This window comes from Haliotis rubra, unplaced genomic scaffold, assembly GCF_003918875.1.
Source record: "Haliotis rubra isolate DU_JTF1 unplaced genomic scaffold, ASM391887v1 Scf399, whole genome shotgun sequence".
Classification (NCBI taxonomy): domain Eukaryota; kingdom Metazoa; phylum Mollusca; class Gastropoda; order Lepetellida; family Haliotidae; genus Haliotis; species Haliotis rubra.
The window spans coordinates 318,070-332,300 of NW_025767078.1; the positions used below are offsets into that span (position 1 = coordinate 318,070).

Consider the following 14,231-nt stretch of genomic DNA (forward strand, 5'->3'; position numbering starts at 1 on the left):
TAGCTATACACAACAGCAGGACCAGTAGCTATACACAACAGCAGGACCAGTAGCTATACACACACTAGGAGCTGCACTCAACAATAGTTCTAGTTGCTACACATACCTGTGCTCCTGTGTTACATGTTTGTAAGACCTGCATCTCTTCAGGCTTATCACGGATGAGGCTCACATGGCATGACATAACCAAATACAGCTTTATAAGACCAAACTCACCCAATCAATCACTCAATGTGTTTCAGAAACTCTTCAACTCACACACTTTCCAAGCTGCAAGACGTGTCGCGGGACAGCACACTGAAGTCTCCCGATGCAGAGCCAGTGGAGACATCTCCATCACTGGACTTGCTGCTGCAGTTTCAGAGACTTCTGGTCTCCAAGATATTTGTGAAAGAAACAAACGAAATCTCCCATTTCATGGATGTGAAGGATGACGAAGATCCCTCCAAACCCTCATCAGAAATAGGTAGGACAGCTACAAGTACTGTCATTATTGGATGCCATCAGCTTTGTGTATTTGCAACTGCGGGTTGATATGACAATGCTGTGCTTTGGGCTGCTTTTCAAACAATGGTTTATTGGCATGAACTAGCCAGTGAGCATGAACAAAAAGTGTGTGAAAATATCAGAAAGACTTTTGCCTTGCCCGTATGGATAATGTTGTGCCCTACATTTCAGGCCTGGAGATGCGAGGAGCTGCATCGCTGCTGAAGAAGTACTGTATGTTGCTGTGCACCCATGTTGGGGACATCCTCCCTGCTGCTGCCAGCATCGCCAGCAGCAGCAGCCGCCACTTCTCACTCGTCTCCAAGATCATCGTCAAGGATGTCACAGGTTTGTACCACATGTCAGTCAATACTCCCAGTAATCTGTTGTTGAGATCCCAGAGTAAATAAGCATTCAATCACGAAACATTTTGGAAGGGGGGAAAAGATCTGGTTCTTGTTTGTGAATTTTGTTACTGTATGATAAAAATTGGAAATTATTTATTATTTGTATTTGGCTTATAATGCTGTGAACGGTCATAGTGGAAATGTCATTTTGGCAACTTCTCATCAATGTACTTAAAGATCTCGGGAAGAGTTCTACCTTTGTGACTGATGGGGATTTCTGCATCTACATGTATATTCCACTCACCACAGTGTGTCAGTACCCTGATGTATTTTTGTGACTGATGGTGGTTTCTGCATCTGCATGTATATTCCACTCACCACAGTGTGTCAGTACCCTGATGTATTTTTGTGACTGATGGTGGTTTCTGCATCTACATGTATATTCCACTCACCACAGTGTGTCAGTACCCTGATGTATTTTTGTGACTGATGGTGATTTCTGCATCTACATGTATATTCCACTCACCACAGTGTGTCAGTACCCTGATGTTTCTGTTGTAGGAGTGCTGCTGCCAGAGATGGTGACCTGTATGATCCTACTGAACCTGCGGAGTCCGGAAATTGTCACCCTGTCTAAAGCAGTCCCTGTGTTGGAGGAGATCTTGGATATACTGGACAAGTTCAACCGTCTGGCGCCCGGCCTGGACCGTGATGACAAGGAGGATCTTGCCTGGCCTGGAGTGTGGAGTGAGTTGAACATCTTGGAGTTACCTCGATACACATTTAGCTAGTGACTGATTTGATAATTCAAATGCAATGCCATCAAGAAAATGATGATGAATTTATTCACTTTGAATGTGTATATTATGGGAGGATGAAATATTTATCATTGATGCAATAAACTAATCTAAAAATCCTGATATCTTCAAGTTGTTCTGAAATATTTGCAAATGAGATCTCCAAGAAATGACTGCTTTATATCTCAGTACCTCTATTCAGTGTTTGCTTCCTCATCTAAGTCTGTCATTTTTTTGTAAATAGTTCATTATTAGGCCCCAGTTTCATTCAAAGCAGCATTAAACCCAACTCACTGACTCACACATTATGACAGTTTTACTTAACAGTGTGAATCAAGAATCCCCACACAATTCCATCTAATTAATGTTCCTATTATTATGTCTGTTTTTCATTGATTACAGCGTGGTGTTGATTAAACACTTGTGGTTGATTACTAGACAGGTAGCATTTATGCATGTAATTCTACCCGTCATTATATTAGGAGTTAAATGCTGGGAGTAAAGACTAAAGAGTGTCTGATATATATGTACTGCCAGGCGTTTACATGTAATTGAGGAAATGTGGTAGTTGTCCAGTGGTATGTGTGTCTCACCCCAAGATGTTCCATCTTTACATCCATTACTGGATTACTGTTATTATGCTTTGTATGATGATCATCTATCACACTCACGCAGGTCACACACTGGAGAGATACACTCAGACCTCGTTTGACGACGTTCAGATGATCAGGAAGGCAGATGTCGAGAATCACAACAAAGATGGAGGCCTGTGGGTGGTGATCCATGGCAAAGTATACGACGTGAACGACTTCAAGTCACTGGCACCTTGTGGAAGGGATCTGCTCATGAAGTATGCTGGTAAGTGTTCTGTGATGTCCTTTAATGATGCTCCTGTCTAGTTGTCTTTTGAACTTCGTTAGTCAGTGTTGTGTCAGGTGGCCTAGTTGTTAGAGTGTTTGCCCATATCCCATAGTTCCTGGATTGATTTCCGAACTTGATAAGGCTTGAATATTGGTAAAAGGGTCTTTAACTTTCAACTCTGTCCCTGAACACTGAACAGGGGCAGTGGGGTAGCCAAGTGGTTAAAGCGTCCGCTTGTTACCGCGAAGACCCGGGTTCAGTTCCCCACATGAGTACAATGAGTTAAGCCCATTTCTGGTGTCCCCTGCCGTGGTGATATTACTGGAATATTGCTGAAAGCGGTGTGAGACCATACTCACTCACTCACTCACTCACTCGCCCATTTCTGGTGTGCCCTGAAGTGATATTGCTGGAATATTGCTGAAAGCGGTGTAAGACCATACTCACTCACTCACACAGTCACTCACTCACTCACTCACTCACTCACTCACTCACTCACTCACTCACTCACTCACTCACTCACTCACTCACTCACCATATGGAAACAGGTCTGTCAAACAACATATGTTTTATTAATCCAATGCAGTGTTGGTCTTTGTATAAAGGTGACAGATAGCTATGATAGTGTTGATGCTGCGATGAAAGTGATTTTATGACAAAGACAATATCCTTCCAGGTCGAGATGCCTCATCTGCGTTTGAGGCTGCCCACCATTCTGAGGAGGCAAGGGAGATGATGATGGCCTTCTATGTAGGGCAGTATGTGGATGTGAGTGTTTTAATACCTGCTTCGAAGAGGTTCTGTCTAAGTGACTGTATTAGTTGCTAGAGTCAATTATTCCCTTCAAGGGCAGTATGTGGATGTGAGTGTTTTAATACCTGCTTCAAAGAGGTCCTGTCTAAGTTCTGTAATAGCTACTAGATTCAATTATTCCCTTCAAGGGCAGTATGTGGATGTGAGTGTTTTAATACCTGCTTCAAAGAGGTTCTGTCTAAGTTCTGTAATAGCTACTAGAGTCAATTATTCCCTTCAAGGGCAGTATGTGGATGTGAGTGTTTCAATACCTGCTTCAAAGAGGTCCTGTCTAAGTTCTGTAATAGCTACTAGATTCAATTATTCCCTTCAAGGGCAGTATGTGGATGTGAGTGTTTTAATACCTGCTTCAAAGAGGTCCTGTCTAAGTTCTGTAATAGCTACTAGAGTCAATTATTCCCTTCAAGGGCAGTATGTGGATGTGAGTGTTTTAATACCTGCTTCGAAGAGGTCCTGTCTAAGTGACTGTATTAGTTGCTAGAGTCAATTATTCCCTTCAAGGGCAGTATGTGGATGTGAGTGTTTTAATACCTGCTTCAAAGAGGTCCTGTCTAAGTTCTGTAATAGCTACTAGATTCAATTATTCCCTTCAAGGGCAGTATGTGGATGTGAGTGTTTTAATACCTGCTTCGAAGAGGTTCTGTCTAAGTTCTGTAATAGCTACTAGATTCAATTATTCCTTCAAGGGCAGTATGTGGATGTGAGTGTTTTTAATACCTGATTAAGAGGTTCTGTCTAAGTTCTGTAATAGCTACTAGATTCAATTATTCCCTTCAAAGGGCAGTATGTGGATGTGAGTGTTTTTTAATACCTGCTTCAAGAGGTTCTGTCTAAGTTCTGTAATAGCTACTAGATTCAATTATTCCTTCAAGGGCAGTATGTGGATGTGAGTGTTTTAATACCTGATTCAAAGAGTTCTGTCTAAGTTCTGTAATAGCTACTAGATTCAATTATTCCCTTCAAGGGCAGTATGTGGATGTGAGTGTTTTTAATACCTGCTTCAAAGAGGTTCTGTCTAAGTTCTGTAATAGCTACTAGATTCAATTATTCCCTTCAAGGGCAGTATGTGGATGTGAGTGTTTTAATACCTGCTTCAAAGAGGTTCTGTCTAAGTTCTGTAATAGCTACTAGATTCAATTATTCCCTTCAAGGGCAGTATGTGGATGTGTTTTAAGTGCTTTTAATACCTGCTTCAAAGAGGTTCTGTCTAAGTTCTGTAATAGCTACTAGATTCAATTATTCCCTTCAAAGGGCAGTATGTGGATGTGAGTGTTTTAATACCTGCTTCAAAGAGGTTCTGTCTAAGTTCTGTAATAGCTACTAGATTCAATTATTCCCTTCAAGGGCAGTATGTGGATGTGAGTGTTTTAATACCTGCTTCAAAGAGGTTCTGTCTAAGTTCTGTAATAGCTACTAGATTCAATTATTCCCCTTCAAGGGCAGTATGTGGATGTGAGTGTTTTAATACCTGCTTCAAAGAGGTTCTGTCTAAGTTCTGTAATAGCTACTAGATTCAATTATTCCCTTCAAAGGGCAGTATGTGGATGTGAGTGTTTTAATACCTGCTTCAAAGAGGTTCTGTCTAAGTTCTGTAATAGCTACTAGATTCAATTATTCCTTCAAGGGCAGTATGTGGATGTGAGTGTTTTAATACCTGCTTCAAAGAGGTTCTGTCTAAGTTCTGTAATAGCTACTAGATTCAATTATTCCTTCAAGGGCAGTATGTGGATGTGAGTGTTTTAATACCTGCTTCAAAGAGGTTCTGTCTAAGTTCTGTAATAGCTACTAGATTCAATTATTCCCTTCAAGGGCAGTATGTGGATGTGAGTGTTTTAATACCTGCTTCAAAGAGGTTCTGTCTAAGTTCTGTAATAGCTACTAGATTCAATTATTCCTTCTTCAAGGGCAGTATGTGGATGTGAGTGTTTTAATACCTGCTTCAAAGAGGTTCTGTCTAAGTTCTGTAATAGCTACTAGATTCAATTATTCCCTTCAAGGGCAGTATGTGGATGTGAGTGTTTTAATACCTGCTTCAAAGAGGTTCTGTCTAAGTTCTGTAATAGCTACTAGATTCAATTATTCCCTTCTCCAAGGGCAGTATGTGGATGTGAGTGTTTTAATACCTGCTTCAAAGAGGTTCTGTCTAAGTTCTGTAATAGCTACTAGATTCAATTATTCCTTCAAGGGCAGTATGTGGATGTGAGTGTTTTAATACCTGCTTCAAAGAGGTTCTGTCTAAGTTCTGTAATAGCTACTAGATTCAATTATTCCTTCAAGGGCAGTATGTGGATGTGAGTGTTTTAATACCTGCTTCAAAGAGGTTCTGTCTAAGTTCTGTAATAGCTACTAGATTCAATTATTCCCTTCAAGGGCAGTATGTGGATGTGAGTGTTTTAATACCTGCTTCAAAGAGGTTCTGTCTAAGTTCTGTAATAGCTACTAGATTCAATTATTCCCTTCAAGGGCAGTATGTGGATGTGAGTGTTTTAATACCTGCTTCAAAGAGGTTCTGTCTAAGTTCTGTAATAGCTACTAGATTCAATTATTCCCTTCAAGGGCAGTATGTGGATGTGAGTGTTTTAATACCTGCTTCAAAGAGGTTCTGTCTAAGTTCTGTAATAGCCACTAGATTCAATTATTCCCTTACAAGGGCAGTATGTGGATGTGAGTGTTTTAATACCTGCTTCAATTAGGTTCCTTCTAGGCAGTTGTGGATGTGAGTGTTTTAGATACCTGCTAATAGCTACTAGATTCTATTCCCTCAAGTGGGCAGTATGTGGATGTGAGTGTTTTAATAGCTTACTGTCTAAGTGACTGTATTATTAGAGTCAATTATTCCCTTCAAGGGCAGTATGTGGATGTGAGTGTTTTAATACCTGCTTCAAAGAGTTCTGTCTAAGTTCTGTAATAGCTACTAGATTCAATTATTCCTTCAAGGGCAGTATGTGGATGTGAGTGTTTTAATACCTGCTTCAAAGAGGTTCTGTCTAAGTTCTGTAATAGCTACTAGATTCAATTATTCCCTTCAAGGGCAGTATGTGGATGTGAGTGTTTTAATACCTGCTTCAAAGAGGTTCTGTCTAAGTGACTGTATTAGTTGCTAGAGTCAATTATTCCCTTCAAGGGCAGTATGTGGATGTGAGTGTTTTAATACCTGCTTCAAAGAGGTTCTGTCTAAGTTCTGTAATAGCTACTAGATTCAATTATTCCCTTCAAGGGCAGTATGTGGATGTGAGTGTTTTAATACCTGCTTCAAAGAGGTTCTGTCTAAGTTCTGTAATAGCTACTAGATTCAATTATTCCCTTCAAGGGCAGTATGTGGATGTGAGTGTTTTAATACCTGCTTCAAAGAGGTTCTGTCTAAGTGACTGTATTAGTTGCTAGAGTCAATTATTCCCTTCAAGGGCAGTATGTGGATGTGGGAGTGTTTAATACCTGTCGAAGAGAGTCCTGTCTCTAAGTGGACTGTATTAGTTGCTAGAGTCAATTATTCCTCCAAGGGCAGTATGTGGATGTGAGTGTTTTAATACCTGCTTCAAGAGGTCCTGTCTAAGTGACTTATTAGTTGCTAGAGTCAATTATTCCCTTCAAGGGCAGTATGTGGATGTGAGTGTTTTAATACCTGCTTCAAAGAGGTTCTGTCTAAGTGACTGTATTAGTTGCTAGAGTCAATTATTCCCTTCAAGGGCAGTATGTGGATGTGAGTGTTTTAATACCTGCTTCGAAGAGGTCCTGTCTAAGTTCTGTAATAGCTACTAGATTCAATTATTCCCTTCAAGGGCAGTATGTGGATGTGAGTGTTTTAATACCTGATTCAAAGAGGTCCTGTCTAAGTTCTGTAATAGTTGCTAGAGTCAATTATTCCCTTCAAGGGCAGTATGTGGATGTGAGTGTTTTAATACCTGCTTCGAAGAGGTCCTGTCTAAGTTCTGTAATAGCTACTAGATTCAATTATTCCCTTCAAGGGCAGTATGTGGATGTGAGTGTTTTAATACCTGCTTCGAAGAGGTTCTGTCTAAGTGACTGTATTAGTTGCTAGAGTCAATTATTCCCTTCAAGGGCAGTATGTGGATGTGAGTGTTTTAATACCTGCTTCGAAGAGGTCCTGTCTAAGTTCTGTAATAGTTGCTAGAGTCAATTATTCCTTCAAGGGCAGTATGTGTGGATGTGAGTGTTTTAATACCTGCTTCAAGAGGTCCTGTCTAAGTTCTGTAATAGCTACTAGATTCATTATTCCCTTCAAGGGCAGTATGTGGATGTGAGTGTTTTAATACCTGCTTCGAAGAGGTTCTGTCTAAGTGACTGTATTAGTTGCTAGAGTCAATTATTCCCTTCAAGGGCAGTATGTGGATGTGAGTGTTTTAATACCTGCTTCGAAGAGGTCCTGTCTAAGTTCTGTAATAGTTGCTAGAGTCAATTATTCCCTTCAAGGGCAGTATGTGGATGTGAGTGTTTTAATACCTGCTTCAAAGAGGTCCTGTCTAAGTTCTGTAATAGCTACTAGATTCAATTATTCCCTTCAAGGGCAGTATGTGGATGTGAGTGTTTTAATACCTGCTTCGAAGAGGTTCTGTCTAAGTGACTGTATTAGTTGCTAGAGTCAATTATTCCCTTCAAGGGCAGTAGTATGTGGATGTGAGTGTTTTAATACCTGCTTCGAAGAGGTCCTGTCTAAGTTCTGTAATAGTTGCTAGAGTCAATTATTCCCTTCAAGGGCAGTATGTGGATGTGAGTGTTTTAATACCTGCTTCGAAGAGGTTCTGTCTAAGTTCTGTAATAGTTGCTAGAGTCAATTATTCCCTTCAAGGGCAGTATGTGGATGTGAGTGTTTTAATACCTGCTTCGAAGAGGTCCTGTCTAAGTGACTGTATTAGTTGCTAGAGTCAATTATTCCCTTCAAGGGCAGTATGTGGATGTGAGTGTTTTAATACCTGCTTCGAAGAGGTTCTGTCTAAGTGACTGTATTAGTTGCTAGAGTCAATTATTCCCTTCAAGGGCAGTATGTGGATGTGACTGTTTTAATACCTGCTTCGAAGAGGTCCTGTCTAAGTTCTGTAATAGCTACTAGATTCAATTATTCCCTTCAAGGGCAGTATGTGGATGTGAGTGTTTTAATACCTGCTTCAAAGAGGTTCTGTCTAAGTTCTGTAATAGCTACTAGATTCAATTATTCCCTTCAAGGGCAGTATGTGGATGTGAGTGTTTTAATACCTGCTTCAAAGAGGTTCTGTCTAAGTTCTGTAATAGCTACTAGATTCAATTATTCCCTTCAAGGGCAGTATGTGGATGTGAGTGTTTTAATACCTGCTTCAAAGAGGTTCTGTCTAAGTGACTGTATTAGTTGCTAGAGTCAATTATTCCCTTCAAGGGCAGTATGTGGATGTGAGTGTTTTAATACCTGCTTCAAAGAGGTTCTGTCTAAGTTCTGTAATAGCTACTAGATTCAATTATTCCCTTCAAGGGCAGTATGTGGATGTGAGTGTTTTAATACCTGCTTCAAAGAGGTCCTGTCTAAGTGACTGTATTAGTTGCTAGATTCAATTATTCCCTTCAAGGGCAGTATGTGGATGTGAGTGTTTTAATACCTGCTTCGAAGAGGTTCTGTCTAAGTTCTGTAATAGTTGCTAGAGTCAATTATTCCCTTCAAGGGCAGTATGTGGATGTGAGTGTTTTAATACCTGCTTCGAAGAGGTTCTGTCTAAGTTCTGTAATAGTTGCTAGAGTCAATTATTCCCTTCAAGGGCAGTATGTGGATGTGAGTGTTTTAATACCTGCTTCGAAGAGGTCCTGTCTAAGTGACTGTATTAGTTGCTAGAGTCAATTATTCCCTTCAAGGGCAGTATGTGGATGTGAGTGTTTTAATACCTGCTTCGAAGAGGTTCTGTCTAAGTGACTGTATTAGTTGCTAGAGTCAATTATTCCCTTCAAGGGCAGTATGTGGATGTGAGTGTTTTAATACCTGCTTCGAAGAGGTCCTGGCTAAGTTCTGTAATAGCTACTAGATTCAATTATTCCCTTCAAGGGCAGTATGTGGATGTGAGTGTTTTAATACCTGCTTCAAAGAGGTTCTGTCTAAGTTCTGTAATAGCTACTAGATTCAATTATTCCCTTCAAGGGCAGTATGTGGATGTGAGTGTTTTAATACCTGCTTCAAAGAGGTTCTGTCTAAGTTCTGTAATAGCTACTAGATTCAATTATTCCCTTCAAGGGCAGTATGTGGATGTGAGTGTTTTAATACCTGCTTCAAAGAGGTTCTGTCTAAGTGACTGTATTAGTTGCTAGAGTCAATTATTCCCTTCAAGGGCAGTATGTGGATGTGAGTGTTTTAATACCTGCTTCAAAGAGGTTCTGTCTAAGTGACTGTATTAGTTGCTAGAGTCAATTATTCCTTCAAGGGCAGTATGTGGATGTGAGTGTTTTTAATACCTACTTGAAGAGGTTCTGTCTAAGTTCTGTAATAGCTACTAGATTCAATTATTCCTTCAAAGGAGCAGTATGTGGATGTGAGTGTTTTAATACCTGCTTCAAAGAGGTCCTGTCTAAGTTCTGTAATAGCTACTAGATTCAATTATTCCCTTCAAGGGCAGTATGTGGATGTGAGTGTTTTAATACCTGCTTCGAAGAGGTTCTGTCTAAGTGACTGTATTAGTTGCTAGAGTCAATTATTCCCTTCAAGGGCAGTATGTGGATGTGAGTGTTTTAATACCTAAGCTTCAAGAGGTTCTGTCTAAGTGACTGTATTAGTTGCCAGAGTCAATTATTCCCTTCAAAGGGCAGTATGTGGATGTGAGTGTTTTTAATACCTGCTTCGAAGAGGTTCTGTCTAAGTGACTGTATTAGTTGCTAGAGTCAATTATTCCCTTCAAGGGCAGTATGTGGATGTGAGTGTTTTAATACCTGCTTCAAAGAGGTCCTGTCTAAGTGACTGTATTAGTTGCTAGAGTCAATTATTCCCTTCAAGGGCAGTATGTGGATGTGAGTGTTTTAATACCTGCTTCGAAGAGGTTCTGTCTAAGTGACTGTATTAGTTGCTAGAGTCAATTATTCCCTTCAAGGGCAGTATGTGGATGTGAGTGTTTTAATACCTGCTTCGAAGAGGTTCTGTCTAAGTTCTGTAATAGCTACTAGATTCAATTATTCCTTCAAGGGCAGTATGTGGATGTGAGTGTTTTAATACCTGCTTGAAGAGGTTCTGTCTAAGTTCTGTAATAGCTACTAGATTCAATTATTCCCTTCAAGGGCAGTATGTGGATGTGAGTGTTTAATACCTGCTTCAAGAGGTTCTGTCTAAGTTCTGTAATAGCTACTAGATTCAATTATTCCCTTCAAGGGCAGTATGTGGATGTGAGTGTTTTAATACCTGCTTCGAAGAGGTTCTGTCTAAGTGACTGTATTAGTTGCTAGAGTCAATTATTCCCTTCAAGGGCAGTATGTGGATGTGAGTGTTTTAATACCTGCTTCGAAGAGGTCCTGTCTAAGTTCTGTAATAGCTACTAGATTCAATTATTCCCTTCAAGGGCAGTATGTGGATGTGAGTGTTTTAATACCTGCTTCGAAGAGGTTCTGTCTAAGTTCTGTAATAGCTACTAGATTCAATTATTCCCTTCAAGGGCAGTATGTGGATGTGAGTGTTTTAATACCTGCTTCGAAGAGGTTCTGTCTAAGTTCTGTAATAGCTACTAGATTCAATTATTCCCTTCAAGGGCAGTATGTGGATGTGAGTGTTTTATTACCTGCTTCGAAGAGGTCCTGTCTAAGTGACTGTATTAGTTGCTAGAGTCAATTATTCCCTTCAAGGGCAGTATGTGGATGTGAGTGTTTTAATACCTGCTTCGAAGAGGTTCTGTCTAAGTTCTGTAATAGCTACTAGATTCAATTATTCCCTCTCAAGGGCAGTATGTGGATGTGAGTGTTTTAATACCTGCTTCAAGAGGTTCTGTCTAAGTTCTGTAATAGCTACTAGATTCAATTATTCCCTTCAAGGGCAGTATGTGGATGTGAGTGTTTTAATACCTGCTTCGAAGAGGTCCTGTCTAAGTGACTGTATTAGTTGCTAGAGTCAATTATTCCCTTCAAGGGCAGTATGTGGATGTGAGTGTTTTAATACCTGCTTCAAAGAGGTCCTGTCTAAGTTCTGTAATAGCTACTAGATTCAATTATTCCCTTCAAGGGCAGTATGTGGATGTGAGTGTTTTAATACCTGCTTCAAAGAGGTCCTGTCTAAGTTCTGTAATAGCTACTAGATTCAATTATTCCCTTCAAGGGCAGTATGTGGATGTGAGTGTTTTAATACCTGATTCAAAGAGGTTCTGTCTAAGTTCTGTAATAGCTACTAGATTCAATTATTCCCTTCAAGGGCAGTATGTGGATGTGAGTGTTTTAATACCTGATTCAAAGAGGTTCTGTCTAAGTTTAAGTGACTGTATTAGTTGCTAGATTCAATTATTCCCTTCAAGGGCAGTATGTGGATGTGAGTGTTTTAATACCTGCTTCGAAGAGGTTCTGTCTAAGTTCTGTAATAGCTACTAGATTCAATTATTCCCTTCAAGGGCAGTATGTGGATGTGAGTGTTTTAATACCTGCTTCGAAGAGGTTCTGTCTAAGTTCTGTAATAGCTACTAGATTCAATTATTCCCTTCAAGGGCAGTATGTGGATGTGAGTGTTTTAATACCTGCTTCGAAGAGGTTCTGTCTAAGTTCTGTAATAGCTACTAGATTCAATTATTCCCTTCAAGGGCAGTATGTGGTCATTGGTGCTTCAACACCTGCTTGGCCAAGATTCGGTGGCTGTGACTGTGTTAGTTTTTCGTTGATATAAATGAATTAAGACATATTTTAAAGCAGTTATAATCTGTTTCAGCCTGAGAAGGAGGTGATTCAGACCACGGACTCCAACACGATGTCCTCCCCTCTGATGGACACAGAGAGGACGCTGGGTATTCTCCTGGGTCTCCATGCTGCGGAGCTGGCTCGCAGCTCCCAGCTGTCTAGCGACGAGCTAGAGAGTCGACACTGGCTGCAGGCCGAGTTCTTCAGTGGAGGGCTGCAGGTACTTCAGCCTCACAACAGCTATGACGAGGAGAAGGGGGAGAGTCGCACTCCCAGCTCATGCACCACAACACCAGGTAAACAGTGTAATATATTCACTGATCCAGCTTCTCCATGGACCCTTTACAAAAAGTGATCTTAATGACAACCATTACAACTACTATACCGATAATCCTGTGATCAATTGTGTCAATTGCCATGTGGAACAAGGATTTCAAAATGAAAATCTGAGAGATTTCAGAATGACTGATCTGCTGAAAGAGGTCTAAATGAGCCCTGTGTTAAAAATGAATAGCTCTTGACTCAGGGACCTCAAGGCACAAGCTACTGTCAGTTGTCCTTGTTGTAACAGGTCGTTCTCAGTGTAAACTGGTGGTTTCTCTGGTTCAGACCATCAGTGGGGGTGATGGGGTAGCCTAGTGGTTAAAGCATTCGCCAAAGACGTGGGTTCGATCCCCACATGGGTACAATGTGTGAAGCCCATTTCTGGTGTCCCTGCCATCATATTGCTGGAATATTGCTAAAAGTGGTGTAAAACTAAACTCACTCACTCAAGAACATCAGTGATTAGGACAGTGATGACGTCACACATTCACCTATTCCCTGCCTTTACAGGTGCCACACCCACGTCGGAGCAGTGCCACCTCCCCCAGGCCATGGACAAGGAGCGTCTGTACCAGCAGGAGAACCCCAGCAACGACGTGGCCCGGCCCTTCCTGCAGGCCCTGGCTGAGGGCAGGATACATGACCCCACAGTGAAGGCCTTCCTGGGCATTGTGGAGAGCTTCCTCAAGCAGAACCACATGGTGTTCCCTTTCTCCTTTCCGCAGGACCACCCCGTGGAGGAGGTCGGCAGGTGGGTGGGCTGTTGTCTTGAGGAAAATAAGTTCATGTCAGGTTTTACCTCTGAAAGATTGAACTTCATGTGAAAAAAAAATGGTGAAATATGGATTGAAAATTTCTTTGTGTTGTCATATTAATTTGAAAATGTAAACCTTCGTGCCATGTGTGCCATTGTGATCATGTTTCTGTGAGTGTGATCATGTTTGCGTGACAATGTAATCGTGTTTGTGTGACAGTGTGGTCATAATTGTCTGACAATGTGATCATGTTTGTATGACAATGTGATCATGTTTGTGTGACAATGTGATCATGTTTGTGTGACAATGTGATCATGTTTGTGTGACAATGTGATCATGTTTGTGTGACAGTGTGATCATGATTGTGTGACAATGTGGTCATGTTTGTAAGACAATGTAATCATGTTTGTGTGACAATGTGATCATGTTGTATGACAGTGTGATCATGTTTGTGTGACAGTGTGATCATGATTGTCTGACAATGTGATCATGATTGTCTGACAATGTGATCATGTTTGTGTGACAATGTGATCATGATTGTCTGACAATGTGATCATGTTTGTGTGACAATGTGGTCATGTTTGTGTGACAATGTGATCATGTTTGTGTGACAATGTACTCATGTTTGTATGACAATGTAATCATGTTTGTGTGACAGTGATCATGTTTGTGTAACAGTGATCATGTTTGTGTAACAGTGATCATGTTTGTGTGACAATGTGATCATGTTTGTGTTACAGTGATCATGTTTGTGTTACAGTGATCATGATTGTCTGACAATGTGATCATGTTTGTGTGACAGTGATCATGTTTGTGTAACAGTGATCATGTTTGTGTAACAGTGATCATGTTTGTGTGACAATGTGATCATGTTTGTGTTACAGTGATCATGTTTGTGTTACAGTGATCATGATTGTCTGATAATGTGATCATGTTTGTGTTACAGTGATCATGATTGTCTGACAATGTGATCATGTTTGTGTGACAATGTGATCATGTTTGTGTGACAGTGATCAGGT

At 40.5% G+C, this 14,231-nt stretch overlaps 1 protein-coding gene across 1 annotated transcript in view; it reads left to right on the top strand.

The window, feature by feature from the left end:
- Nucleotides 1-14,231, top strand: part of LOC124287017 (E3 ubiquitin-protein ligase HERC2-like) — a 177,279-nt gene that overhangs the window by 88,048 nt on the left and 75,000 nt on the right. Inside the window, 7 exon segments of the mRNA XM_046723473.1 lie at nucleotides 243-466; nucleotides 679-834; nucleotides 1,395-1,580; nucleotides 2,306-2,488; nucleotides 3,168-3,259; nucleotides 12,165-12,429; nucleotides 12,968-13,208. Of these exon segments, the coding sequence (XP_046579429.1) occupies nucleotides 243-466; nucleotides 679-834; nucleotides 1,395-1,580; nucleotides 2,306-2,488; nucleotides 3,168-3,259; nucleotides 12,165-12,429; nucleotides 12,968-13,208 (1,347 nt within the window).